The following is a 26,583-nucleotide window of genomic DNA, read 5'->3' on the forward strand; positions in this document are numbered from 1 at the left end:
ATCAAACGATTTAGATCTGATAATGGTCCAGAATACACTTCCAAAAGTTTCAAATCTTTAATGAGTAAAAATGGAATAAAACATGAAACCTCAGCTCCAAATTCGCCACACCAAAATGGCACAGCTGAGCGAAATTGGCTCACACTTTTTAATATGGGAAGATGCATGTTACTTGAGCGTGAGCTACCAAAAAGTCTGTGGCCTTACGCAATACAGACAGCAGCAGTGATTAGAAATCGATGTTTTAATCACCGAACAAAGCAAACACCGGTACAGTCATTAACTGGGAGACAACCCAACCTGTCCAAAATGCAAAAGTTTGGCTCAGAGTGTTATGCTTATGTACATGACCAGAAAAAACTAGACCCCAGGGGTGTTAAAGGTATTTTTGTTGGGTACGACAAATCCAATCCAGGGTATCTTGTCTATTTTCCTGACACTGGCAAAGTGCAGAAAAATAGATCGGTAAAGTTTGTTTCTGAGCCTAGTGGTGAGGAGCAAAACCTAACCATTTCACCACCTGATGATGATGATGATGATGATGATTGGGATTCCAGAGTCAATTACAGGGCAGATAGACCCCAGCAAAATGCAGTTCCAGCCATTGTGACTGAACAGGTTCCAGCCAATGAGACTGAAGAGAGTAGTCGGCCAAAAATAGTGGAAGTTAAAGATGAGCCTAGAACCTACCCTTCTAGAGAGCGGAAGAAGCCATCTTACCTTTGTGACTACGTTTCTCAGTCAGCTGAAGAAAGGGACCGGGTCCAAAGTAACATGGATTACTGCTACAGAGCAACATACAACATCCCTGTAACCTTTAAAGAAGCCATCTTACCTTCGTGACTACGTTTCTCAGTCAGCTGAAGAAAGGGACCGGGTCCAAAGTAACATGGATTACTGCTACAGAGCAACATACAACATCCCTGTAACCTTTAAAGAAGCCATAAATTCAGACAAGTCAAATGAGTGGATTCATGCTACGGACAAAGAAATGCAATCTCTTGCAGAAAATAACACATTTATTCTAACCAATTTGCCCCCAGGTAAGAAAGCAGTGGGGGGTAGATGGGTTTATAATTTAAAGAAAAACATTGATGGGTCAGAAAAATACAAGGCCACGTATGTGGCAAAAGGCTACAACCACAAGCGAAATGGAACAGGACAAAGTGATAATTGTTATCTGGGTCGATGACCTCATTATTGCTGCAAGTAATGAAAATGGAGTGGAGGGTCTGGGGGCCCTCCCCCATAAAAATTTTAAAATTAGACCTCATTTCCTGCAATCTGGTGATATCCGAGGCCATATTTATGTCCTTAATTTCAAGAGTTTGTTGTTATTTTTATCCTTGGAATATATCGTTTAAGCCAAAACATTACGCTATTACTAATAGCGTAATGAGTGGTAGAATATCGTAATCATTACGCCGAAATCGTAATGGTTGGCATCTCTGGGTTGTCAATGTCAAAGTGTGCCGGCCGCCAGCCAGATTGACTGGTTATTCAAATAAAAAGGCCGTCTATTTCCCACTGGGAAGCAATCCCTAGCAGAGTGTTTAATTACATATATTACATATATATTACATATATTACATATAAAATGAGGTGTTGATTATGAGGACACTTTTTCTCCTACTGCCAACCTGACTAGTGTCAGAGTGTTGATGCAGAAAGCTGCACAAGAAAACTGGATTTTGCACCAAATGGATGTCAAAAGTGCAAACTTAAATGCACCAATTGATTGTGAGATCTACATGGATCAACCACAAGGTTACGAGGTGAAATCGAGCACTGATGAAAAGTTAGTCTGTAAACTACAGCGCTCATTTTATGGACCTAAACAATCGGGCAGAAATTGGAACAGACTGCTGCACGATTATTTGACCGAAAATAATTTTGTGCAAAATCAAGCTGATACTTGTGTTTACACAAGCGAAATGGAACAGGACAAAGTGATAATTGTTATCTGGGTCGATGACCTCATTATTGCTGCAAGTAATGAAAATGTGCTAAAATCTGTAAAAGAGATATTTTCATCAAGATTCCAAATGAAAGATTTGGGTAAACTCAAACATTTCCTCGGTATTGATTTTGATCAGACAGATAATTGTGTAAAAATGTCACAAGCTAAGTATGTAGAGAAAATCCTTGAAAGATTTGATATGCAGGATTGCAAGCCAAGGTCTACGCCTTGTGAACGAAAACTTCATTACAGAAATGGTTGCTGATTTAATGACAAAGCCTGCAACAAAATTTAAGTTAGCAAAGTTTGCACGGTTCATTTTTGGAGGATGAATAGTTGGTTTTTGTTCATGTTATATGCAAAAAGGGGGTATTTAAGTTAACAATGTAAGAACAAGTGGAGGTGTTGGGATGTGCTCTCAAATTGTCATGAGTTGTTTTTGTTTACAATGCATGTGTGGTAATTTGTTTTATTTGTGCCACCTGTGAGTGGGCGTGACAATCAATTTGCCATACAATAAAACGCCTCAGGGAAAACTGGGGGCAGTCAGTCTGCGGTTGGCTGTGTCAAGAGAGTTTCCACTGTCCAGTGCATTTCTTTGTGCTTATGCTGGTGTGCATCACTCTGCTAAGAGTACACACATACAGCGCCCCACCCATTTTGGACAAAATTTAAGTGCGCCTTATGGTCGTGAAAATACGGTACATACATACATACAGGTACATATATACATATACAGTATATACATATACACATATACATATACTGTACATACTTGCAGATCCTCTCCAGTTCTGTCTGGTTGGATGGTGAACGTTGGTGGACAGCCATTTGGTCTCATCAGACCAGAGAATCTTATTTCTCATAGGAGAGACTTCTGTCAGGCCACTCTGCCATAAAGTCCTGACTGGTGAAGGGCTGCAGTGATAGTTGACTTTGTGGAACTTTCTCCCATCTCCCTACTGCATCTCTGGAGCTCAGCCACACTGATCTTTGGGTTCTTCTTTACTTCTCTAGGCTCTTCTCCAACGATTGCTCAGTTTGGCTGGACAGCCAGGTCTTGGCAGAGTTGTGGTCAATGAACAATGAAAATAAACAGGCCAGCTAAAGTGTACTCCCAGTGGCAGGGTAATACCACAAGAACTAACCCACCAAGGCTGGAGACTGAACAATACTGGAAAGGCACATGGGAAAGGTAAGCATCACATAACAGTGAAGGACAGTGGTTAAAAGATCTAAGAGCAGACCACAGCACCCTCCCTGACCAAGGTCCAGTAACCATCACAGTGGCAGACATCCAACAAAGAATCTCAGGTATGAAGAACTGGACAGTGATTGGCCCAGACATGGTTCACACCTACCGGTTAAAGAAGCTAACTTCACTCCATGAGCACCTAGCAGCACAAATGAACCAACTGCTGAGGGATGGGACCAACCCTGAATGGCTGACCGAGGGGCGAACAGTCCTGATTCTGAAAGACCCCCAGAAGGGACCAGTCCCATCCAACTATTGGCTGATAACCTGCCTCTCCACAACATGGAAGCTCCTGTCTGGCATCATAGCAGCTAAGATAAGTGGGAACATGGATCAATACATGACAGAAACACAGAAAGGCATTGGTAAAAACACCAGAGGAGCCAAACACCAAAACCAGACAGACAAACCTGTGCACTGCCTGGATTGATGACCAGAAAGCCTATGACTCAATGCCGCACACATGGATCCTGGAATGTCTGAACACCACTCTAAGAGCCTCTGTTGCAAACTCAATGAGGCTGTGGCAGACCACCCTTGAGGCCAACTTCGAGCCAATTGCGCAATTCTCCATCAAATGTGGCATATACCAAGGAGATGCTCTGTCTCTGCTGCTGTTCTGCATAGGCCTGAACCCCCTCAGCCAATTAATCAACAAGACTGGCTATGGATACCCACTTAAGAATGGGGCCACCGTCAGTCACCTCCTCTACATGGATGACATCAAGCTGTACGTTAAGAGCGAGCCAGACATCGACTCACTGATCCACACCACCAGGATCTACAGTGGGGACATCGGATGTCATTGGGACTGGAGAAATGTGGCCGAATGGTAACAAAGAGAGGGAAGGTAGTAGACATACAGAGGTCAAAATAGTAGATGTTGAGGAGAGCTACAAGTACCTTGGAATACCACAGGCAAATGGTAACCATGAAGAGGCCACAAGGAAAGCTGCAACGGTCAAGTATCTGCAACGTGTAAGGCAAGTCCTGAGAAGTCAGCTCAATGGCAAGAACAAGATCCGGGCAATGAACAGCTATGTACCGCCAGTGATCAGATACCATGCTGGGATAATAAGCTGGCCGAAGGAGGAAGTTCAGACCGCAGATGTTAAAACACGGAAGCTGCTCACCATGCACGGATGGTTATCACCCCAAATCCAGTATCCAGAGGCTGTACGCTAAGCGCAAAGAGGGAGGCCGAGGATTAGTGAGCAACAGGACCACTATCCAAGACGAAACAAACAAGCTCCACAAATACATAAGGAAGATGGCCCCAAGAGATGAAGCACTTAGTGAATGTTTCAGGCAGTGGAAACTGGAAAAGAGGGAGTTGGAGGAACCACCATGGAGGAAAAACCCCTGCATGGGATGTACCACCGACAGATAGCTGAAGTGGAGGATATGAACAAGTCCTACCAATGGCTAGAGAGGGCTGGACTGAAGGACAGCACAGAGTCGCTAATCATCGCAGCACAGGAGCAGGCCTTGAGCACCAGAGCAATAGAGGCCCCGATCTACCACACCAGGCAGGATCCCAGGTGCAGGCTGTGCAAAGAGGCCCCTGAAACAGTCCAGCACCTAATAGCAGGGTGTAAGATACTGGCAGGAAAAGAATACATGGAACGCCATAACCAAGTAGCCGGTATAGTGTACAGAAACATCTGTGCAGAATATGGACTGGAGACCCCTAGATGTCAATGGGAAACACCTCCCAAGGTGGTGGAAAATGAGAGGGCTAAGATCCTGTGGGACTTTCCAATACAGACCGATAAAATGGACATCATGATCCAGGGGCGGATATAGCTTTTTTGAAAAGGGGGGGTGTGCCCGAGGCCGTAGGCCGAGGCGCTGGAAATGGAGTGGAGGGTCTGGGGGCCCTCCCCCATAAAAATTTTTAAAATTAGACCTCATTTCCTGCAATCTGGTGATATCCGAGGCCATATTTATGTCCTTAATTTCAAGAGTTTGTTTTTATTTTTATCCTTGGAATATATCGTTTAAGCCAAAACATTACGCTATTACTAATAGCGTAATGAGTGGTAGAATATCGTAATCATTACGCCGAAATCGTAATGGTTGGCATCTCTGGGTTGTCAATGTCAAAGTGTGCCGGCCGCCAGCCAGATTGACTGGTTATTCAAATAAAAAGGCCGTCTATTTCCCACTGGGAAGCAATCCCTAGCAGAGTGTTTAATTACTTTCACCTCATAAACCCTCCAGCCCAATGCCCAAACTGATATCAAAGATACATGCTGACCCTATCCTGCATGCCGCCAGCTTACCACCTACCACTACACAGTGCAGCATGTACTAAGCCATACACATGCACAGCCAGCCTAGAACAGTGGAGCATCAGCCGGCCTAGCTCTGGGGTCAATTGACTGACTGTGGCCTGGGGTGATCTGTCTTGGTACTAGTAGCAGTACTAATAAATCAACATGTACCGGTTTAGACATACATGTACCTTCACTGGGACTGGGTGACTGCAATCCAGGATGGTTTATCATTTTATTAGCTTTTATTGTGGCAAAAAAAAATCGTGGGTGCCTCAAAACAGGACACCCCCCTCTAAATCCATGCCAGTGATCATGGATGAGCAGCAGAGGACAGCCATTGTGATGGATGTAGCCATCCCCAATGACGGCAGTATTAGGAGAAAGGAACACCAGAAACTAGAGAAATACCAAGGGCTCAAGGAAGAGCTGGAGAGAGCCTGGAAGGTGAACGCAACAGTGGTGCCCGCGATCATAGGAGCACTGGGGGCCATGTCCCCCACACTGGAGAATTGGCTCCAGCAGATACCTGGAGAAACATCAGACATCTCCGTCAAGAAGAAAGCAGTCATAGGAACAGCTAAGATACTGCACAGGACCCTCAAGCTCCCAGGCCTTTGGTAGAGGACCCGAGATTGAGATCAACAGACGACCCACCCTACCAGGGGAGATGTGGGGGGTGGGTGAGGGAAGAGGTATTTTTTCTTATATGATCCTGGCCTGTCATTCAGCTTTCTTTCAATACAGTAAAAATGGGCTTATTTCAGACACAGTGTAACATGGTGAGTAATCACAATTTATTTTAAAACCGTGAATTTATTTGAAAACTGTGATTAATCTGTTTAGCAATTTAAATGACTGATTAATCCTGTAAAAATTAAATGTATCAGAGCCGCCACCAGCTTGAGTGAAAGCACCACCCGAGTGGCTGTCGATAGCATGGCATCTACAACTTCAGTATCTACAGGTCCAAGTCCTTTAGGATGACATGAAGGTGCAAGAAGGTGGTGATTGATGTGGTGTATTTTGTATATTTATTATCCTGTAAAAACAGTTAGCCTCAACAGCCTGGGAGATGAAATGAACATAAAAGGTAAGAAAATATAGCGGCACATTTTCAAGCATTCAGCTGTGCTAAAGCACACCTGCTTTTTGTCCCAATAGACATAAGACTCCATGTCCATCACTATCAAACATTCTTGATATGCTACCAAAACTTCCAGACAAGACAAGAAGCAGCACACCTTGAAAACAAGTGTTAAAACATTTCTAATGGCTTACAAACATAAAATGCTTCGGAACACATGATGCTTGTTTTTCCCCAAAGAAGAAAAATGTGACAGCGAGACGCCGCAGCCCGACTAGGCATGAAAAAGTCTTGAAGAGGGACGAGTCTCGAGGGCAAAGTGCTGAAAGAAGAAAGGTTCTCCAGTGACTGAGTCATGTCAGTCCTCTGGTCGTGTCTCGCCATGCGTCCTTGTGAACTCTTCCGCATTCCTCATGAACTGATCTCGGTCTTCGGTGTACTCGTCGGCCAGGTCCGCCCTCAGGGGACGCTCGGGCTGCGGGACGTTCACCAGGGAGATGAGACACTGGATGACTGCATGCACCACACACACACGCGCAAGCACACACACACACACACCCAGACTCTATGAGCGAGGGTGAACAGATAGCGGCAAATCTATTTGTGGCAGGCTGCCACAAATGAATGAATGAATGGCAAACACTGTCAAGTCTGATATTGGGTTGACCTTGGGATGTCCTGGTCGCAGGCTTCCAGTTCTCAACACTGATTATGGCCAGACACACACGACCCTTCTCGTCCACGTTGGGATGGTAGATTTTGGTCTTGAACGTGATCCTGGGAGGTTTGAAAGGGTACTCTGTGGGGAAGTTGATCTCCACCCGGAAGGCTCCTTTGTCATAGGGAGGGCTTTCCTTGCCAGGGGTTCATCAACACAACCAAAACATTAGTATTACAGCTAGGATTCACACTCTAGATCAGGGGTGTCCAACAGTTTGTTTTTTATCGGTTCACAGCATATTCCAGACATTATGAGGAAAAAAATAGCAATTGCTGTTTTTGTCATTAAATATATTTACCAGCTTAGCATATCTTGACCTCCATTTGATGGGTTTTAGCCATAAAGTTCATTTATGTAGTCCCAGGGGCTGGATTTTTTTTCTGTATTCGGCCCTGGGTAGAACAACTGTGGACACCCCCACTATGGGCGGAAACATTTCTGGTAAAGCAGAGTTCCTCACTTACAGGAACAATGAGGCCTTGCCAGTTCAAAATGTTTGCTTCGTCCACTTCAATGTTACGGAATTCTTTAAATCCAGATTTGCGAATTTCCTCAAGTTCCTGAAAAGAACATTTTATCGTCACATAGCATCACTCACACAAAACAATGATATAACAATCATTCTATTGTGTTCAAACTTTACAGCAAAATCATACAATGTTTGCACTTGCACTTTGTGTCTGCGGATTGCTATGACTTGCTGTGATATAAACATCAATATAGTCCACTATTCATTTTAGCCCATTAACAGTCTTCTCTTTATTTCTGAAAATTGTGTGTGGAAATCACATTGCCATTCACCCTCATTCAATAGACAAATGAAAAAACATAAATTATTCTGTTTTTTGTAGTATGTAACTTCCAGAAATCACTCGACACTATTATACACCTTTGCATCTGTTGCTATATATATCTATGTAATGGCAAACGCAGCCTTAGCATGTGGCACAAGTGTCTGTGATGATGTCGAGTGTTCATTTACCTTGCTTAGTCTTCTGGTTGAAATCATGTTGACAGTGTGCAGGAGTGTTCTTCTCAGTGTTCTTCTTCGACGATCTCTGCGTCGTACTGAGTCAGCGCCCCCTGCTGGCCGGATGTGACGCTTACATGACGGATCATAAACACAGCTTGTTGAAATGGATTAAAGGCAAACACGTCATCCTTCCATTTTCTATTAACGCTTCTCCAGGCACGCATGCCATCGCTGTGGTTTGTTATTTTCTGCACTAATTTGCCTCAAAAAACTTCGTTTATAAATAACACAAACAAACACATACGCTTCATTTTAACATGTTTGGATTAGTCTGGGTGAGCTTCATCTCATTCTAACTATTAAGATGATAGATTATATATATTATTGCTTGACTAACAAATCTTTCAACCTTGGCGGATGTCTTGTTGGTAGTTTTAGTAGGCGGTGAAGAGGTTCGAGAGGCGTGCTGAGTTTCTCCTGTGATCCACAGGTCAACCCAAGATGGCCGCCCGAGCGTAGACTTGAGACAACAACAAAACTAATTTAGCAGCAAAGCTTTCTCTGAGAATTTTAACATGAGTCCACTGCGGCGACGATGGTGGTTGCCAGCTCGACGATATCCGAGTTGAGCCGAAAAGACGACAGCAGAATGAGGGAAGCGTAAATCAGGTAGCGAAACAAGCCTAGCACTGGAAGCTAACCAGCTAGCTAACATTAGCGTAGCCGACGTCTGGTAGACCGAACGAGCGAATAATTACAACTCACATTTAGTTTATTTTAGTGACGTATATTCGATGTGAAACACAACTTGTTATACTCTTTATTTGGTGACGTTTGACGTCGATACGTGGTTCATCACCGACAGACGTGTCGTGAGCACAAGGTTTGAGTGCTTGTTTTGGACAAATGCTTGGTTTGTTTGCTAACTGTGTTGATAACCAAGGCTATCTTCTGTGCTAATGCAAGCAGAGGGCAAACTCTCTCTTGTCCTTACTGTGATCAGTTGTACTAAAAGAGCTTTATCGTCGGATTGTTTAAGGACGTTACCACTGTTGCCAACGCCTCAGTAAGAAAAGTACTTATTGGCTGTCCTCGAAGTCGCTAAATTGCGTCATCAACTACTTTGCATAAATTTGCATACGATTGAACAGATAATGTCGGAAAACAGCAGAACCTCGCAGGAGACAAACGGGAGTAAAACACCTTAATTACCTTTAGAACTACAAATAAACTTGATGACTTCTTCAAAATAATGTAAATGTTTTATCTCGGCCAGCGCCTCTCAAAGTCTAGGCAGCATAATAATTACGTACAGACACGCCCCCACCCTCCACCTTTTATCTAGTTGTTGGACTACCATCACACGTTCTGGCACACTGACAGGTAAGTGACTGAGCCCACATGAGGCTTGAGTGGAATGACTAGTAATTTTAGGAAGATTAACAAACATTTACGTTTTTGATTCCGTTCTGTAAACGGGGCGATATTCACCCCGGTGGCCACACGCCTCCTGCATGCATGATTCATCGATGTGTGGAGCTTGACTGAGCTGACAGTGCACTGACAGCTTGTGACTGCTTTGTGGCGGGTCAGACGTCTAAGGAGCACCCGCTGCTGCTCAGTGAGAACACTAACAACAGAGAAATATGCGCTTTCACTTTTAAGTCCACAAATACCAGAAAAAGTAGCTAGATTTGTTGCTAGTCGTCAAGAGGGATTGGAATGTCACCAATTGGGGAATGCTGGATTTTCTGGTTAACATGGCAGCATATTATAGCAATCACTAGACCCAGCACAAATGCGCCCCCTTGTGACTGGAAGCAGCACCGGTTGGGATGATGTCAATGTGATAACCTCCATTAGCGTTGGTAAATGTGTTTAATTTTCACACCAGTTAAACCGGTAGCTTAAAGTTGTCACTTGGCGCAGACACACACTGAGTTAAGAAAGGTTTATTTATGCCAAGAATCCTTGTCCTGCTTTGCCATTGTCCCAGCAGGACTGTTGACAAAGACTAAGGAAACAGCAGAACCTATTGAGGTTAATATGTCAGAGATGACCTACATTCTTCAGGATGTGTGTTTCCAGCAAACAGTTTCATGAATTATGTTTTTGTGATTGTTTGCAGGTCTTGGTAGGACATCTGGGGTGAGAGACATTGACCAGCATGGACAGCTTCTTCAAGGCAGCCGTTTGTGATTTGGACAAGCTTCTCGATGACTTTGAGCTCAGTGCAGGTGAGTTGAAGTGAGGTGATAACAACTTGACTGAATCTCATGAATGTCTTTCTTTTGGATTGCAGAAGAACATGATTGCAAGTCAGTTTTCCGGAAGCCTCCAGTGCATCACTTGTCCACTGGCTCCTCAGAGGCGTCCACCGTCCTAACTGACATTCCTGACCTCAGTTCTCTTCGCTACGGTGCTGCATCCAGCTGCCCAGACCACACCAGTCAGAGCTGCAGCAGCGAGGACAGGGAGGTCAAAGCTCTGTCTTTGACTGGAGTGGACCTGCTGTCTTCTGTGGATTGCGGCTCATCTCAAAGCTCGGCTCCTCCCTGTCCCGACAGAACGCTGAAGCCTGTGTGCGACCTTGTCAACGACACAAGCTCAGCCATCTTGGTCAGAGCCAACAGCCACGATGCCTTCAGTGAGCTGGATGCCGCTGAGAAGCAACTAGAGGAGGAGGAGCTGCTTGTGAACTTTGACAGCCCTGCTATAGTGTCGGTCCTCATCGAGGAGCAAGGGGGTCTGGACTCAAATTGGAAGCAGGACTCTCTGGTGCAGCTCGATAAATTCTCGTCCTCCTTCAGTCTGCTGGACGTTATTCGTCCTGCAGCTGGAGAGAAGAGCACAGAGTCCACAGATGACTGTCTTTCAAGGACTACAGAGGACACAGAGGAGGATGTCTATGAGGACGCCCAAGAAGACGTGTCCTATCAACCATGTGAGCAGGATCACCAAGGACTAGCTAACAGTACCCAAACTTCAAGTACCTCAAGAGATGTCAACTTTACAGAACTTTCAGAGTCTCCAGAAGTTTCAGACTGTAATGCTGAAACTGTGTGTGGACCTCAATTGGATCTCCAGCAGCCTGGAGAGCAAAGTGAGGATGTGTCTGAAGACGCAGAGACAGACGGTCTGTCAGCTTTGGACGTCAGGAATGAGGCTCTTTTCCCTGAGGAGCCTCTTGACTCATTATCCCAGCAGCTGTACACAGAGGGCCAGCATCCCTCTTTAGAACTTCATGCCTCCATCCCTCCTCCTCCATCGTCCTCAGGCCGCTCAGAGCCGAGCCTGGTGGATCCTCCTGAGTTTGGCTTTGAGTATCTTCCTGAGAGCGATCAGGCTGAGTTGCTGGTCACAGACGAGGAGTTGGACACCTTCCTGCAGGCCCACGCTGAGGCCGAGCAAGACAGAGGAATCCCCTACTGCAGCACCTCTGTAGATGTTCTCCAATTACACCAGGATGTGGAGGAGGTGCTTCCAGCTGAGGAGCTGAGGAGCTGTGGGCACCCCCCACAGGAAGATCTAGAAGGACTGGCCTCTCCAGAAAGTGACAGAACCATGAGTTTTTCTGCTGAGGGACATACACCATCCACCTCTCAAGACTCTCTTCCACCCTGTCAAGAAGAAGGGAGCCATTCCTCCACCAGCATCCCTTCCCAGTCTCAGCCCAGCAGCAGCTCAGATCCTCAAATGTCCTATGGAGGTGCAAGACCCAAACAGTTAGTCTGCCCAGCTGTGAGATGCCCACCATCAGCGGAGGATGAGGAGGTGCCCACTGTTTCTTCTTCTTGTAAACTTGCAGATGAAGAGTGGCTACACACCAGCCGCACTATTCCAGCACATTCCAGCACCAGCCCCGTCTCCGTGGGTCAGGAGCCTCCAGAGTACATGACAGGGTATGATGAACTGTCAGAGCCCCCGCCTTACCCCGGCGAACCCTCTACTAGGAGTGCTCGGCCTAATGGCTGGAAGAGGGACGCTGCAGAGGAGCTGGGCAGCAGCCAACCCGCCTGGGTGCCGGACTCTGAAGCTCCTAACTGCATGAACTGTTCTCAGAAGTTCACTTTCACTAAGAGGCGACATCACTGTCGTGCCTGTGGGAAAGTAAGTGCACGTTCAGCCTTTTTTATTTTGAACTGTAAGCAGATCATGCATGTTAGGCGTTTAGCATATGCCAGTGGTTCCCAACCAGTGGTATGCGTACCCCTAGTGGTATGCGAGCAAATTGCAGGGGTACGTGGAAACATTGAATTACCGAGATGCTAAGTAAATATTCTCAGAAACCAGACAATAAACTGGAACATGTGCGCTACAACTAACTTCCCCAGGGAGACAATAACCACCATTTTTTTTTTACCTCTGATACAATACCGATATTGTGACATGGAATATTGGCTGATACCAATATTGATGCAATATCAACATGAATCATACATACTTATGTATTTTGTAGTGAGGCATGTTAGAAAAGCACAAATCATTGGGTTGCGCCCATCGATCGGCCACAGATGAGTATCGGCCGATTTTTGTGGAAAAACATGGTGTCGGCATCACCCGATACTTGCTTTTAAACGTTAATCCCCTTCGCCGATCAGCTCCGCCTCTATTGGTGCAGCCAGCTTACAGTGACCGTCTCCCAGCCACTTTCCCTTGACAAAGCCAAAGCAAGCATGAGAGTGATTTTTGCACTCTGTAAAACATGCCTTTTAAGAAGTTTTAGTTTGGTGAGGCATTTTGGGGAGCGGCCACTTGGCAGGTTGTAGTGAGCTTTCGAGGCTCGCCACATATGATCGTCTGTCGGGCAGCGGCTAATTAGTCAAGACATGCGCTTGTGATAGCCCGAACAGTGATTGGACTGGATGGCCGGCCGTTGTCAGCAGTGGAGGAAACCGGGTTTGTCGACTGCCATAAAGAAGGCGTCTGATCCACTAAGTTTCACCAGTGGTTTTGAAATCAAATATGTTTTTGTCTAAATGTTCTGGTTTCCTTTCATATAACATAGCCCAGGGGTCACCAACGTGATGCCAGCTGGCACCAGGGGGCCCCCCACCACGACATGAGGCCACTGCAAGCCTGCTTTTCATTCACGTTTTCAGTTATTACTCTGAGACAACTAGAAAGAAATGCATTCTGAAATACAAAATGTTAGTTGTGGATACCAGCGCATTGTTAATGTTCTGGAAAAACAAAATTCACTTTGTTTGGGTTTAAATAAGCTATGAAAATAAATGTTTTTTTATTAAAAATGTACACTTAATTGGTGTGATCGGTATCGGCTGTTTTCACTCATGGATGATTGGTATCATCAAACCAAGTATAAAAACCTGATCAGCGTAAAAGCCTAATCAGAGCATTCCTACAAATCACACACACTTTTAGGAGTTATTTGGTATGGGATGGTAGAAAAGGCTTGATCAAGTGAAAAACTTTATGCATGTGGTGTATAGTTTTAGCCACACTTTAGAGGCGGCTTGGCAGAATCTAGCGAGTATCCAGGTGCTCAATGAAGTGTTTAAACCACACTTGACTCACCACCGACAGGGGCTGGCTCTTTTCTGTTATGGCTAATGGCTTTTTGTGATGGCACTTCATATGTGTGATGAGTTCGGTCGTATTAAACTTTCCCAGTTCTGTGCCACCAAGTTTTGCACTCAGTTGCAAGGTCTTTTTACTTCCACATGGCTGACATCGATCCCGCTCCTTGCTACTTTGTTAACATGTTAGCTATTTATATGTATATATTTATATTTTGCTGATATCGGCTCAATATCAAATCTGGACATCCTACTACACCACTAATGTCTAATACGATTACCTGACTCACTGATCTTACTAAAACCTGAGGAAAGAAATGGCTGTAATGGCTGCACTTGGGGCACTCCTGCTTTGGCTACATAGTGTCATCACCCACTAGTGGCCTGGAATGCGTATTACAGTGTTTGTTTGTTTTGGAAAAAGCAGAGAGATTAGCAGACATTTTAAAACCTCGTTGAAGGATCGATGGCAACAGAGCACCTCTTTTCCCAGCGCACATAACAGTCACTGAGCTGTGCAACCTACAGCTCAAGTTAAGTCCTTTAAGGCCACTGATTAAAAGAGCTTTAAGAGGACGGTTTAGGATGTGTTTATTGTTCCCAGCCTGCAGCTGACACACATACACACACATTCATTGCTTCTCTGTGCCCTCTGCTCGTGGCAGGTGTACTGTGCGACGTGCTGCAACAGGAAGTGCATGTTGAAGTACTTGGAGAAGGAGGCGCGTGTGTGTATCATCTGCTTTGACACCTTGCACAGAGGTAAGCACATTTTGTGTGCTGGCAGTGGCACAAAAAATGGTGTTGAGCAGCTTTTTCAGCATTGTCCCTGAGTCGCTGTATGTGTGAGATGAAGAAGTTCATGTGTGAGAGGAAGCGGGTCACTCTCAGCAATGTGTTTACATTCAGTGTTTGCTTGTATAACTGCCACTGACTTCACCCGGTCCTTCTGATGCTTCAAAATAAATACATTAGAATGTGGTGCAAAATAGAGCCACAAAAATGGATTATCCAATTCATCAACAACTAATTTGGCATTGGATTCATAGTTTTTTTTAATACCATGTCTGTATGATAAAACGTCAAAAGACCTAGCTCACTTCCCTAACGTCAGTATGAAGGAAATTAGGGTCACTTTTATGGCGAGACTTTTGATGGCTCCCTATTGTTTTACCATTGACGTAAGACCAAAGTTGTGATCGAGGACACTTATCAGTTTGGAATGATTCTATCATGCCAGACCTATTTATAATATCAACTTAATGACATTTCCATCGTGTAGATTTCAGCACATGAAAGTATTAAACCATTTTTGTCCCAATTGACTTGAAATATGGAACCGCAATAATTTGATATGTAATTTCAGGTAAAAAGTTTAGCATGGTCAGATTGTGTTAAAATGTCACGAGCACTGGATTACAGATCTTTTATCTCAGTCTGATATTGTTATTCTTCTGTGTGAACGGCTTAACTTGAGCTTCACTTTCTTTGTCTACTCGTGATGGCTATGATTTAAGTCTCCATTTAAATTGGATACCAAGTTGAACCGCAAAGTTTAACAAACTTTTTGAACCGGTATCCTAAGTAAAAAAAAAAAAAAACAAAAAAAAAAACGATACAACCAGCAATAAAGCTTCATTTGCAGAGAATCCCCAATACTCTCTCATAGCACACACAATGACAGCTTTTCAACGCCATGCAGTGCCAGAATTGTGACGGCTCTACCGTATTCCTAGAGTAAAAGATTTTCACCTTTTTACTGAACTGCTGGATAAGTGAACTTTTCAAATATATTCTACTTGATTGAGATCAGTGTTGGGTACGGTTTACACATGATCTGATACTGATAAATGGTGTTCAAAGTGGTACATACAGAAACATTTTATCCAAAAACCATGCCTTTTTATGTTTAGGGAATTTTGTGACATGCAAGTTGAAGAGAATAACAATTTTATGTTTTCAGTAATATAAATAAAATGATAACTAAGTGATAAATTCACCAACATGAAGTAAAATCCTAAACAAATTGTCCTAATCACAGCAAAACCAGCAGCAACACAGAATACAGAGACTGTGCAAAAACACTTGCAAGATTTGCCGGTACATCAAGTGCATACATTCCACACAACTAGAGCAGAAACAGGAAGTTGATATCATGTTAGACTAGTGTTCCAATGGTGTTTGCTTGTTAATGCCAGAGAGGCGCGTATTCATTGACTAACATGAACTTACTTCCTGCGATTGGCTGGCGACCAGTCCAGGGTGTACCCCGCTTGTCGCCCGAAGTCAGCTGGGATAGGCTCCAGCATGCCCCCGTGACCCTAATGAGGAAGAAGCGGTATAGAAAATGGATGGATGGATGAACTTACTTCCAAGATGTTACTTGGTGTGGCGTAACACTGTCATGACAGTAGACTTTGCAGCAACTTTACATAATTTCTGTACCAATAAATTCTTAGAAATATTTTAACACCAAAATGAGGCACCGATATCTTAGCTTTTGGATTTGGTATACAACCGTTGACATCTTCACCAGTGCCAGAACGGTGCCGCGTTTCAGTGTGTCTTTGTAATGTGTCCATGATGTCTGTGTTTGCTACATGCTCTTCTCATTCCATTTGTTATTGTTGTAGTCAGGGCTGTCACGAGACACCAACAGACGAGACGAGATGACGTACGAGACTGGGTCCACGAGAAAGAGATGAAATTTTAACATTAATTGTAAGAAAAGTACAACAAAAAAATATGACTGGACAAACAAACTTTTGATTGAACCGAATCACAAAACAATGCAGGTGTATTTTGAAATGTTTGTTTATTTAGACCAAAGCATGATAATATATACAAAGTCTAATAAATATTCATGTATCATAATAATGCAATATTTGACTCTGTAAAGTTGTCAGAATTGGCGTTTGTGCCTGTGTATTTTCTCACAGGCAGTCTGTACTGTCTGTCCAATTGTGGCTTTTCAATAGGGGTTTCAGCATGAATAGTTCCATCTTATAGTTGAACAATGTCAGCTCATTGTTTCGCTCCTATCTACGTGTCTTTGTCTTTTTACATCAGGGCTGGGGTTTTGTTTATTTTATGTTTGCAATGAGCCACATGCCACAGACGGCCCCTTGGCCACACTTTGGAAAGCCATGCATGTTTTGCCAGGAAGACCAGGTGCTGCCAGGTGACAGAGGAATGTGCTCAGCCTTTTTGGCTCTGTCACTGGATCTCGTCTACGTATGAGGTGTGTTGTGAAGCGGAACCGGTGATCACTAGAGCTTGTGAAGTTGGCGCTCAACAAAATGTAAATAGAATGAAGGGTGCAGACAAGTCCGAACAGCTACATGGTTAGTTCTGACAAATCTTTTTACTGTAGTTTGATCAAACACAGAATTACTACAGCTTCTGCTTGGACATTAAGATGGCGGCAGCTGTTCAACTCAGACGGAAAAAAAAGCCACACATCAGTTGCTGATGCTGGGTTGGATTGCAAAGTCTATAGTGTGCGTTAAGCACTTAATGTGCGCTTCCAGTAATGCCTTGCACAAGGCCACTTTCATATTACGTGTTATCATTCATAGTAGCCGTTCCACAGCACACAGTCTGATTGGCTTCTGGCTGCCCTGTTCTCACGAGATAGCTTTTCTGCAAAAGAGAAATCTCATTGCGTTCTAATCTCGTGATTCCCATTTTCCAAGAATAGATTGTATGAACTCTTGCTGATGAATGAAACTCTTTTGATCTGACATCTGGTGATGCAATAACAGCTGACAAAGGACTTGTTGGGAAAGTTTGGCTGCAATATGTGATGGTTTGCGCACTTGCTAATATTTTTAGACTGTGTGACGGCCTTCACTCTCCATAAAGTTCCTTTTAAAACCTCAAAGTGACTCACTGTTGTCATCAAATCGTCAGCACACTCCTCATTCGGAAAGACAGATGGCAATCTTTCCCAGGCGCTAATAATAAAATTCACTTCATGTGATGTAAGAAAGTCTCCTCATTTGGTTTAAAGGGGACTTGACCTTTTAGTGCACTCGACTGCAGTGTGGACACGCAGAGATGGGAGGGGTAGAGTTATGGCGGGACACTGCCGTTCGTCCTTGGTCGTGTGTGTGTGTGTGTGTGTGTGTGTGTGTGTGTGTTAGACAACCCGCCTCAAACAGCGCGCATGTGATGCTGGCAGTCTAAATTAAGCAAAAGCAGGCGATCCACTTTATGTGGCCAGCACGCTGGAGCGGAGTGACGCCATCGCTCGCTCGGTCCCTTCCCCTCCCTCCGCTCTCCATGCCTCATAGCCGTGTGCAGCCTAGCAAACGCTACATGCGAGGCTGAGGTTACACACACGCACCCCAGCCCAAAGCACTCTCAGACTGAAAACACTGCTGCAAATCAACGGGGAGTCTGGTGTGGGGGACGGACATGTGATGGACAAGTATTGTCTGCTGATGAGGTAAGAGACATGCCACTTCTGAATGACACAACAATTCCTGTCAAGAAAATATCTGAATGCACTTCTACTTGCAACAGCTTGCTGGCATGTCTTTAGCTGATGCTTGACATCATTGGACCGGAGGATGTTTTTGTTTATTTTTTGGGGGGGGGGCATCCTATAATGCAGTGATGCTGTGTGATTGACAGGGTTGCACTGCTAATACTACCTCTTTGGATCACTATATGGACTGTGTACATGCGTTTATCAACGTAGGGTGACTGTGCTATTCAGAATAACCTCAATGCTCTTCACACAAGGACGTGTAGGTGAGACTAGTATGGAAAGAATGCTCAACTGTCACACTTAGGGATTGTTCTGTCACTGAAATCTGCCTTGAGCAAACCTGGCAAACAACTTGGCATGAGCGGCTATGAAATTGTGATAGTATGGTAACCTTGGGAAAAATTACCACAATTTCACTGTGTTATAATTACAGCTCTAAAATGTGTTATTTTGAAATGTCTTTAATGAAAAGATATTTGCTAACAAGGCAGCTAATGCCTTTTGGCAACCCAAAGCCCAGTTGCCACTGTGAGGAATAACACAGGACATGGCAAAGTATTTCCACGTAGTGGCTGTGCTGGACCTCCACTTTCTCTGATATTGTACAAACGGTACGGCGCACAGTTTTAGTGGTTTTGAAACCGTCACTTGTTCATAATGTGGTACACCTTAGATCCTTATTGATTATTGATTTTGTGATGTCAAAGTATGTTCTGGTTCTCTTTGCAGCCCAGGCACTTGAGCGGATGATGAGCCCCAGAGGTCCCAGTCCAAACCCCAATGTCCCATCTGAGTACTGCAGCACCATCCCACCTCTGCAGCAGGCCCGTGCCGCCGGAACCCTCAACTCTCCGCCGCCCACTGTTATGGTGCCCGTGTCGGTGCTTAAACACCCGAACAACGACGGTGCGAGGACACCTGATGTGCACTGGCCACCTGAGCCGCAGCTTTATGTCATTGCCTTGTGCTCCTCCAGGCTGTCCTCGTGAACACAAACGGGTCTGGTTTGCTGATGGCATCCTGCCCAACGGAGAAGTGGCAGACACCACCAAGCTGTCGGTGGCCAGCCGCAGGAGCTCACAGGAGTTTGCCGTCACTCCAGAACAAGCGACGGTAAGTTAACTATTAGGTTAGCCAATCAGGGGTTGTCAGTCAACTAAAGTTAATAAAAGTACAAAAACACTCCTGGCAGAAGGAAGATAAGACTGTGATGTCATACCGTGGACACAAGCCAAAGAAAAATACTTTTTTCCTGCCAAGTTGGGGCAATATATCCACGTTGATGGTGATGAAGTATGAGACGAAGGCACCCAAGTAACCTGCTGTGTCTTATCAGCCGACCTCCACAGAGTCAGAGGGCGGAGGCAGGACGAGCCTGGAGATTCCAGAGGTGGTTCCGCTTCCTGTGTCTGGTCCCTGGAACTACGCCCTGCTGGCTGGACTGGGCTCTGCAGTGAGGAGGAGCCCGAGCCTGCTGCCGGACAGCGAGGATGAACTTCCTCCTCTGCTCATCTTGACCGGAGAGGACAGAGCAGGAGGTGACTGTTTTCATCTCTTATGCCATACTCACACTAGGTTGTACCGTGATGGACGTGAGCCAGACTCTCCCTCACTGCCACCCACAACCCGTTTACTCGTCTTGTTACTTTTATTCTGTGGTTTTACTGCAATTTCTGAATTTTTTTTAATTTTTTTTGTCCAGTCTTATTTCAAATCTCAATTATTTCATGCAAGGTGGCGGCTGTCATCAGTTGCTTGCGAGAGGAGTGATTCCTTGAATTATCTTTATTACACACAAATGTAGTCATGGTGAGTGAGCGTTGTGTGGGTTTTGATTTTAAAATCATTTTGAGTCTTTGTATTTTATTTCTATTATGAATTGTATTGGTAATCATTAAGAACTTGTGAGGAGCAATCGCATTGTTGTCATTCTGTGACCCTGTGCATGGAATCCTGCTTCCTGGCCCACCTCTCGGACCTGTGCGCTCACACTAGCTACACGTGCCGGTCGTTAGATGTGGAGTGTGCTCTTATTTGAATGATGATTTACAAAAGCTCCATAGAACTTTCTTTAACCATCTGAGTAGTCACCTACAGTTTCATTCTTACTTGTGGGATTCTAACGTACATGAAAGTCAACAAACTGTGTTTCTAGATGTGTTGGTGGAGGAAAGCCCTGCTCCTTGCCAGATTCGCCACCTATTGGAGGAGGGAGGCCCTCGACCTTTGACGTTTGTCCTCAACGCCAACCTGCTGGTCAACGTGAAGCTGGTCACATGTGAGTCAAGCGTGAGGTCTGCTGACATGCCAGCTTGCTGGATGATTTGTCGTCATGGATGTTTTTGATTGCAGACGGCGGCCGCCAGTGCTGGTGCTTCGGCTCCAACGGGATGCAGGCTCTGGGCCAGAGGGAGCTGGTCTTCCTACTGGAGTGCTTGCCAGAAGAAAGAGGTCTACCCAGAGATCTCTTCACTCTGTGTCTCAACATTCAACAGGATGCACAAAGAGGTAGGCGGCACTCTTGAGACTGCCTTGTGTCCAACCACATGTGCTCATTGCGTTTTCTCTCAGGCAAGTTTGTGGGGGAACTGGACAACGTGACTTTCACCAGCAGTTTCCTGGGCAGTAAAGAACATGCCGGGATGCTCTTCTTCTCTCCAACCTGTCAGCCTCTGGAGGATCTCACTCTCCCGCCACAGCCTTTCCTCTTTGGCCTTCTAATACAGAAGCTGGAGGTTCCCTGGGCCAAAGTCTTTCCCCTCAGACTGCTTCTGCGACTCGGCTCTGAATACAGCGGTCAGTGTCTCAGCTACATTTGCGTGTGACCACCTTTAAATTCTTCTCATAATGTTGAAATGAAACACTATAACATCTGTGCTACTTTGCAGTGTACCCCACGGCACCTGTTAGTGTGCGTTTTCGGGAGTCTGTGTATCGAGAGACTGGACACACCATCATGAACTTACTGGCTGTAAGTCACTGTATGACCTGTAGATGAGTCACAGTCACTGGTGTTCATGAATACCGATACAGGCTGATCACATAATGGTGAAAGCCAGATTAGGATAAAAACTCACCTGGCACTTTGTGGTCGGCAGGACCTGAGGAACTACCAGTACAGTCTGTCGTCTGTGGAGGGCCTGAGGATCCACATGGAGATGGGCCACAGCTACATCGACATCCCAAAAAGCAGCTTTAACGAGGTGAGAGATGCTGTGTGTGTCATCAAATCCCATAAAGCTAAACTTATGTTGTCCCGATCAGTAGTAACACTCGGTGTTGCCGTTGTGGAAGACATTGCTATGCTTGTTTTACAGATGCTGAGGGTCGTGAACGGCGCTAACGAGCACGTGATCAGTATCGCAGCGAGCTTCAGTTTGCAGGCCGACTCCCACCTGGTATGTTTCCAGAATGAGGATGGGGCCTACCAGACGCAAGCCAACAGCATGCCTGGCAAGACACGCACAGGTGGACGCCATCAGCAGTCCTCTGTCTTTACTTTGTGTGGCTCCTAGTAAAGCTGATGTGGATCTTGAAGATGTCATTGAAACTCTGGCTTCTGCTTCCTGTGGTCTTACAGTGACGGGGGCCAGCTTTGTGGTCTTCAATGGTGCCCTGAAAGCCTCGTCAGGATTCATCGCCAAGTCCAGCATCGTGGAAGGTGGAGATGCTCACTGGTTTACTGATTGTTACCTTGTGTCACACCCACTCATGCTGACCCCGCTGTTTTGGCGCCTGATAGATGGCCTCATGGTTCAGATGCCTCCAGAGACCATGGATGCCCTGCGCACGGCTCTGCGCGAACAGACGGACTTCCACATTACCTGTGGAAAGACAGACGGAGGGGAAATCCATGAAAATGTCACCGTGCGCTGGGTTGACTGGACATCATCTGTAAACGCCGGGTAACACTGACGACACACAGACAACATCTTTGCCATGTACAGTGGTATGAAAAAGTATCTGAACCTTTTGAAATGTCTCACATTTCTGCATAAAATCACCATCCAATGTGATCTGATCTTTGTCAAAATCACACAGATGAAAAAACAGTGTCTGCTTTAACTAAAACCACCCAAACATTTATAGGTTTTCATATTTTAATGAGGATTAAGGACTGGATTAGGATTGGACTAATTAATTGTTTATGTATTACTGAATTGACTGAAAACCCGTGATATAGTGAGGGAGTGATATTTGAACTGTGATATAGCAAGGGATGACTGTATAAACAAACATCAAAGCATTCAACTTGAATAGAAATGTTAAGTTTCTTTTTGCAGGAGTACACTTTCACAAAAGATGTTTACTTTTGAAAAGCTGATGGAAAATACATTTGCACATATGCTGTTTGTGTTAGTGAGTGTGTGATGCTGCAGGTATTTAAACACCAGGGTGCACAATATCCAACTTGTAAAAGATTTGTTATGACAACTACACAGGCTCATGGTAGCTGTGTTGAGCTAGTTGAGCTAACATATTAGCACTAGTGTACTTTGAGTGCTGCCTCAATGTTGGTGTAAGAATTTTATGACACCCTTATTTTTTTACCACAAGTAAACAGGATGTAACCCAGGGGTGGGCAAACTTTTTAACTCGTGGGCCGCATTGAGTTTAAAAAAATTGGCTGGGGGGCCAGACTATATATTTGATACATGCACAGTATTTTACGCTGATAATTCTGACAGTCCACCTGGAATTACCGTGTCATCCAATCTGCTATATGTGCTTGTGTCCCTTTTTTTAGGAGCACTTTAAACATTAGACCACATCAAACAACAGTTGAAATAAAAAAAAAAATTCTACAGAATTAAGGATGTGATACACAATGTCAACTATGAACGCTGAAACATTGGCTATTAAATAATATGTGAACGTCCCTCCTTTTTTACTTCCCCGACATAGCAGTGGGTAGGTTAAATTGTGTGTCACATATTTGTTTGACTTGTGTTTGTTTGGCACCATGGGTGAGGTAGATGTTTGGATCGCTACATGTGGAAAAGCTACTTAAACCATCAAAAGACTGTCTCAGATGGACGCTGACTACTAGCAAGTCATGTTGCCAGCTTGTATGATTAAGATTTAAATACTTTGGAAGCGACTGGCGGGCCGGATTCAAACGCCGCATGTGGCCCCCGGGCCGTAGTTTGCTCAACCTTGATGTAAGCCAAAGCGCTCTTTGTGTTGTGCTGCTTGAGAAGATCTCTTGGATGTTGCTAGCAGAGACAGACTATGCACACAAATGAAGTTGCATTGTGTAGCCGTAGCTATAGCTACACGCATCAGACGGTGCACTCTGTTATTTCCACACCAATCATGTTGGTCGGGCAACTTATATATGATACCATCATGTTGCACTGAGCCAAGCATGCTGCTTCTTCGTTGGTGCTCGTGGCTATTCCAATTGGCGAAGCGGGCATTGAAACTTAGGAATCAAAATAAAAACCATCAACGATCCCGGGAGAATTCAATTCCATTTATTTCTGTAGCGCCAAATCACAACAACAATTATCTCTTGGCACTTTACACATGAAGGTCACACTCTCAAACGGAAACAGAGAGACCCCACGTGAGCACAGTTACACTAATCCAACCTGGAGGTCAGCAAAGCATGAAGTATTTCAGCATCTGGTAGTGGCAGAAATTGTTTGGTAAATGGAAAATATTCTCTTGTTGACACTTGTCGTATTTGGGAACTGATCAAAGATGACACCAAGGTTTGTGAATGTACTGTGGGGGGTGAGTGCAAGACCACCTGGGGCAATAATATCATTTCCAATCTTGTCTCTGAGGTGCTGGGAACCAAGGACTATGATTTGAGTTGAATAGTAAAAAGTTTGAGGTCATCCAGCTTTTGATGTCTTTAAGACATGGCTAGAGTTTGTACAGTTGACTAATGAGTGGAGTTGGGAGTGGAAGTTAATGGGAGTGTTTTCTAATCATATTGCCTGAGGGGGACATACCGTATATAACTGCAGAAAATAGAGAATAGCAATGTTAGTCCCAGTTCCCATGGATAATGATGATGATAATAGATGCAGGCTGAGAGAATCCCATACTTTTGGTGATATCGGGCAGATATCAAGATCGGGTCACCCCTAATGAGGAATAATGATAATGATAACAATAAAGACTGATTTCTTTGAACGTAAGCACGTGGCCCTGAATTTGGTGTGTGTGCTGCACAGTGGTTAAAGAAAGAATGGCAGTCTCAGTTCAAAGCAAGAGATTGCTATTTTTTTGCAAAATGGTGCATCTATAACAGTTGTCAGCCATACTGTACTGTCAGTTTTTTTCTGCTGTGGTGACTACACTGTACTTCAGTGTTTTAAGTCCCCTGTCATCTGCTGGACAGAATGATGAGTGGCGTTGATGGGCGGAGTCTGGATGGCGTGTGCAGTGTGAGGATGCAGCCGGATGCAGAGTTTGAGTGCGATGGACTTGTCATCAGATGTTCTGAGGTGAAGTGTTGGCTGATATTTAACACGTGCTGTGCAACGCCACTGGACGGTTACCTGACCCGAGTGTCTTCGCAGGTCTTCTACCAGCTGACGTCTCCAGACTGCACGCTGGCATCCGTGCTGCCGTCCTGCAGCGTCTTCCAGAAGGAGATGGCGATGGCCGCATGTAGCGCTCTGACTCACCATCTTGCCGTTCTTGCAACCAGTGGGATCAACTCGCTCAGCCTCCGCGTCTCCACCGGCACTGACATGGTGAGGATCTCATAATGGCGTGCATGTGACCATGACCGTTGTGGTTGCAGCTGATGCGTGTGTGTGTGTGTTGTAGGTGGAGTACCAGGTAGGTTCAGGAGGCCGACTCCTTCCTCAGCACTACATGAACGAGTTGGACAGCGTGCTGATCCCCGTCATTCATGGAGGTGGAGCCAGTGTGCCGCAGGCCCACATGGACATAGAGTTGCTCTTCTTCATCACACACACCATCTAACAACACACGTAGGATGCACTCGGGTCAGGAAAGTACCATCCTTACCATGGTGAGGTCAGCCAGCAGGAGTTGCACGTTCCATCGCCACAAGAGGGCGTCAAGACAACACAGGAGGTTGGAACACCAAAACTGCTTTCTTCAACATGAAAGCAAACTTGGAAGAGAAGATGAGGACCTAATCCAAGCAAACGTTCCTCCACTTTGCCTTCAAAGCCCCCTGCTGGCCTCTTAGGGGGCAGCGCCTAACTGAATGTTCTGCGTGAGCGCATCAGTTCTCGCTGACTCTCATTGAGGAGGGCGTGAGCACACCTTAGGTTTGCAACACTGCTCTCCTTGATGGCATTCCACTGTGTGGAGCGCTGCAGTGTTGATCCAGATTCATCGCAGCTCAGCTTGTTTGGGCCGAAAAGTGAATGTGATGAGTACATTTTGCACATGTTTGCATCCAGTGACTTGTGTTCCTCAGTCACGCTGTCAGGTTATCTGACTTCAATGAAGACACTACATTCAGGGCTTAGCTTAGCTTAGCAGCACCAGAGCTAGCCAGCCAGCTAGTTGACTTTTGTCCAAGCGTGACAAAATCTTCATTGTGAGCAAATAAAACCACAACTTTAATTTTTAGTGGATTCACGAATAGAGGGTGCAGTGTCACTAGACTTTTTTTCAAACCATGTGTAACACCCCTCAGGGAGCCATCTTTGTCTAATATTCGATTTATGAGTTTAGTTAGTAAGAAAGCAAACACATGAAATAAATAAACTAGTTGTCAGAAATGGTCATCTACATGTTTTTGGTGGATTTTGTCACATTTGCACAGATGTCTTTGTTCCTTCAAGCATCTGATGGCTGCTGCTTAGCATGCACATACTATAGTTGAATTGTCATGAATGTAGCAGCTTTTCAAGTCACACTGTCACCAGCGTCACAGAGTTTGTGCATGTGATGTTCCTCCAGCTTTGTGGCCGAACTTATTGTTTTTTCATCTCGAATTTTTTGTCCAAACCTTCTCAAAGTATGCATCGAGATTTTTTTTAATATTGAAGATTTATTTTTGGAGTCGTTAGTGTAAAAGTTTGAAGAAAAAGGAAACGGTTCTTATTTTTGATAGGCTGACAAGGATTCGTTAGGAGGAAATGAATTGTGTTGAGAAATCAAGCTAAATACTGTATATTATGGTGGAAAGTATTTACACAAAGCGTAACATTGAAGAAATGTCAACAGGAATTAAAAGTGTTTGAAACCACCAGCTTTATATTTCTATTATTTAATGGCACGCAGTAAATACATGACAGGTTTCCTTACAAATGTTGCTTTTTCATTTTTGTTGT

General features: G+C 44.7%; 2 protein-coding genes across 9 annotated transcripts; one reads left to right on the forward strand and one right to left on the reverse strand.

Moving 5' to 3' along the window:
• Positions 1-6,274: 6,274 nt before the first annotated feature.
• On the reverse strand, positions 6,275-9,021 carry LOC129169720 (ubiquitin-conjugating enzyme E2 L3-like). Of its 3 annotated transcripts, XM_054756393.1 has the most exons (5): positions 8,682-8,826; positions 8,282-8,401; positions 7,764-7,859; positions 7,246-7,432; positions 6,275-7,091 (listed from the first exon to the last, which is right to left on the reverse strand). In XM_054756393.1, exons 2-5 carry the CDS (start codon positions 8,306-8,308, stop codon positions 6,937-6,939), a joined length of 465 nt encoding a protein of 154 aa, XP_054612368.1. In that variant the 5' UTR covers positions 8,309-8,401; positions 8,682-8,826; the 3' UTR covers positions 6,275-6,936. The 3 variants fall into 3 exon arrangements, with proteins under 3 accessions (XP_054612368.1, XP_054612367.1, XP_054612366.1); XM_054756392.1 differs by having other exon boundaries at positions 6,275-7,432; positions 8,282-8,382; positions 8,682-9,021; XM_054756391.1 differs by having other exon boundaries at positions 6,275-7,432; positions 8,682-9,021.
• zfyve16 (zinc finger, FYVE domain containing 16) lies at positions 8,414-26,498 on the forward strand. 6 transcript variants are annotated; one of them, XM_054756377.1, is made up of 18 exons: positions 8,414-9,655; positions 10,272-10,312; positions 10,401-10,509; positions 10,575-12,382; positions 14,478-14,574; positions 19,037-19,213; positions 19,284-19,420; positions 19,644-19,845; positions 20,463-20,585; positions 20,660-20,815; positions 20,879-21,103; positions 21,196-21,278; positions 21,406-21,510; positions 21,625-21,775; positions 21,888-21,968; positions 22,050-22,212; positions 24,663-25,020; positions 25,097-26,498. In XM_054756377.1, exons 3-18 carry the CDS (start codon positions 10,440-10,442, stop codon positions 25,253-25,255), a joined length of 4,095 nt encoding a protein of 1,364 aa, XP_054612352.1. In that variant the 5' UTR covers positions 8,414-9,655; positions 10,272-10,312; positions 10,401-10,439; the 3' UTR covers positions 25,256-26,498. The 6 variants fall into 6 exon arrangements, with proteins under 6 accessions (XP_054612352.1, XP_054612354.1, XP_054612351.1 ...); XM_054756379.1 differs by having other exon boundaries at positions 8,414-8,941; XM_054756376.1 differs by lacking the exon at positions 10,272-10,312 and having other exon boundaries at positions 8,414-8,607; positions 8,705-9,655.
• Positions 26,499-26,583: the final 85 nt, after the last annotated feature.

This window comes from Dunckerocampus dactyliophorus, chromosome 17 (assembly GCF_027744805.1).
Source record: "Dunckerocampus dactyliophorus isolate RoL2022-P2 chromosome 17, RoL_Ddac_1.1, whole genome shotgun sequence".
Lineage (NCBI taxonomy): Eukaryota > Metazoa > Chordata > Actinopteri > Syngnathiformes > Syngnathidae > Dunckerocampus > Dunckerocampus dactyliophorus.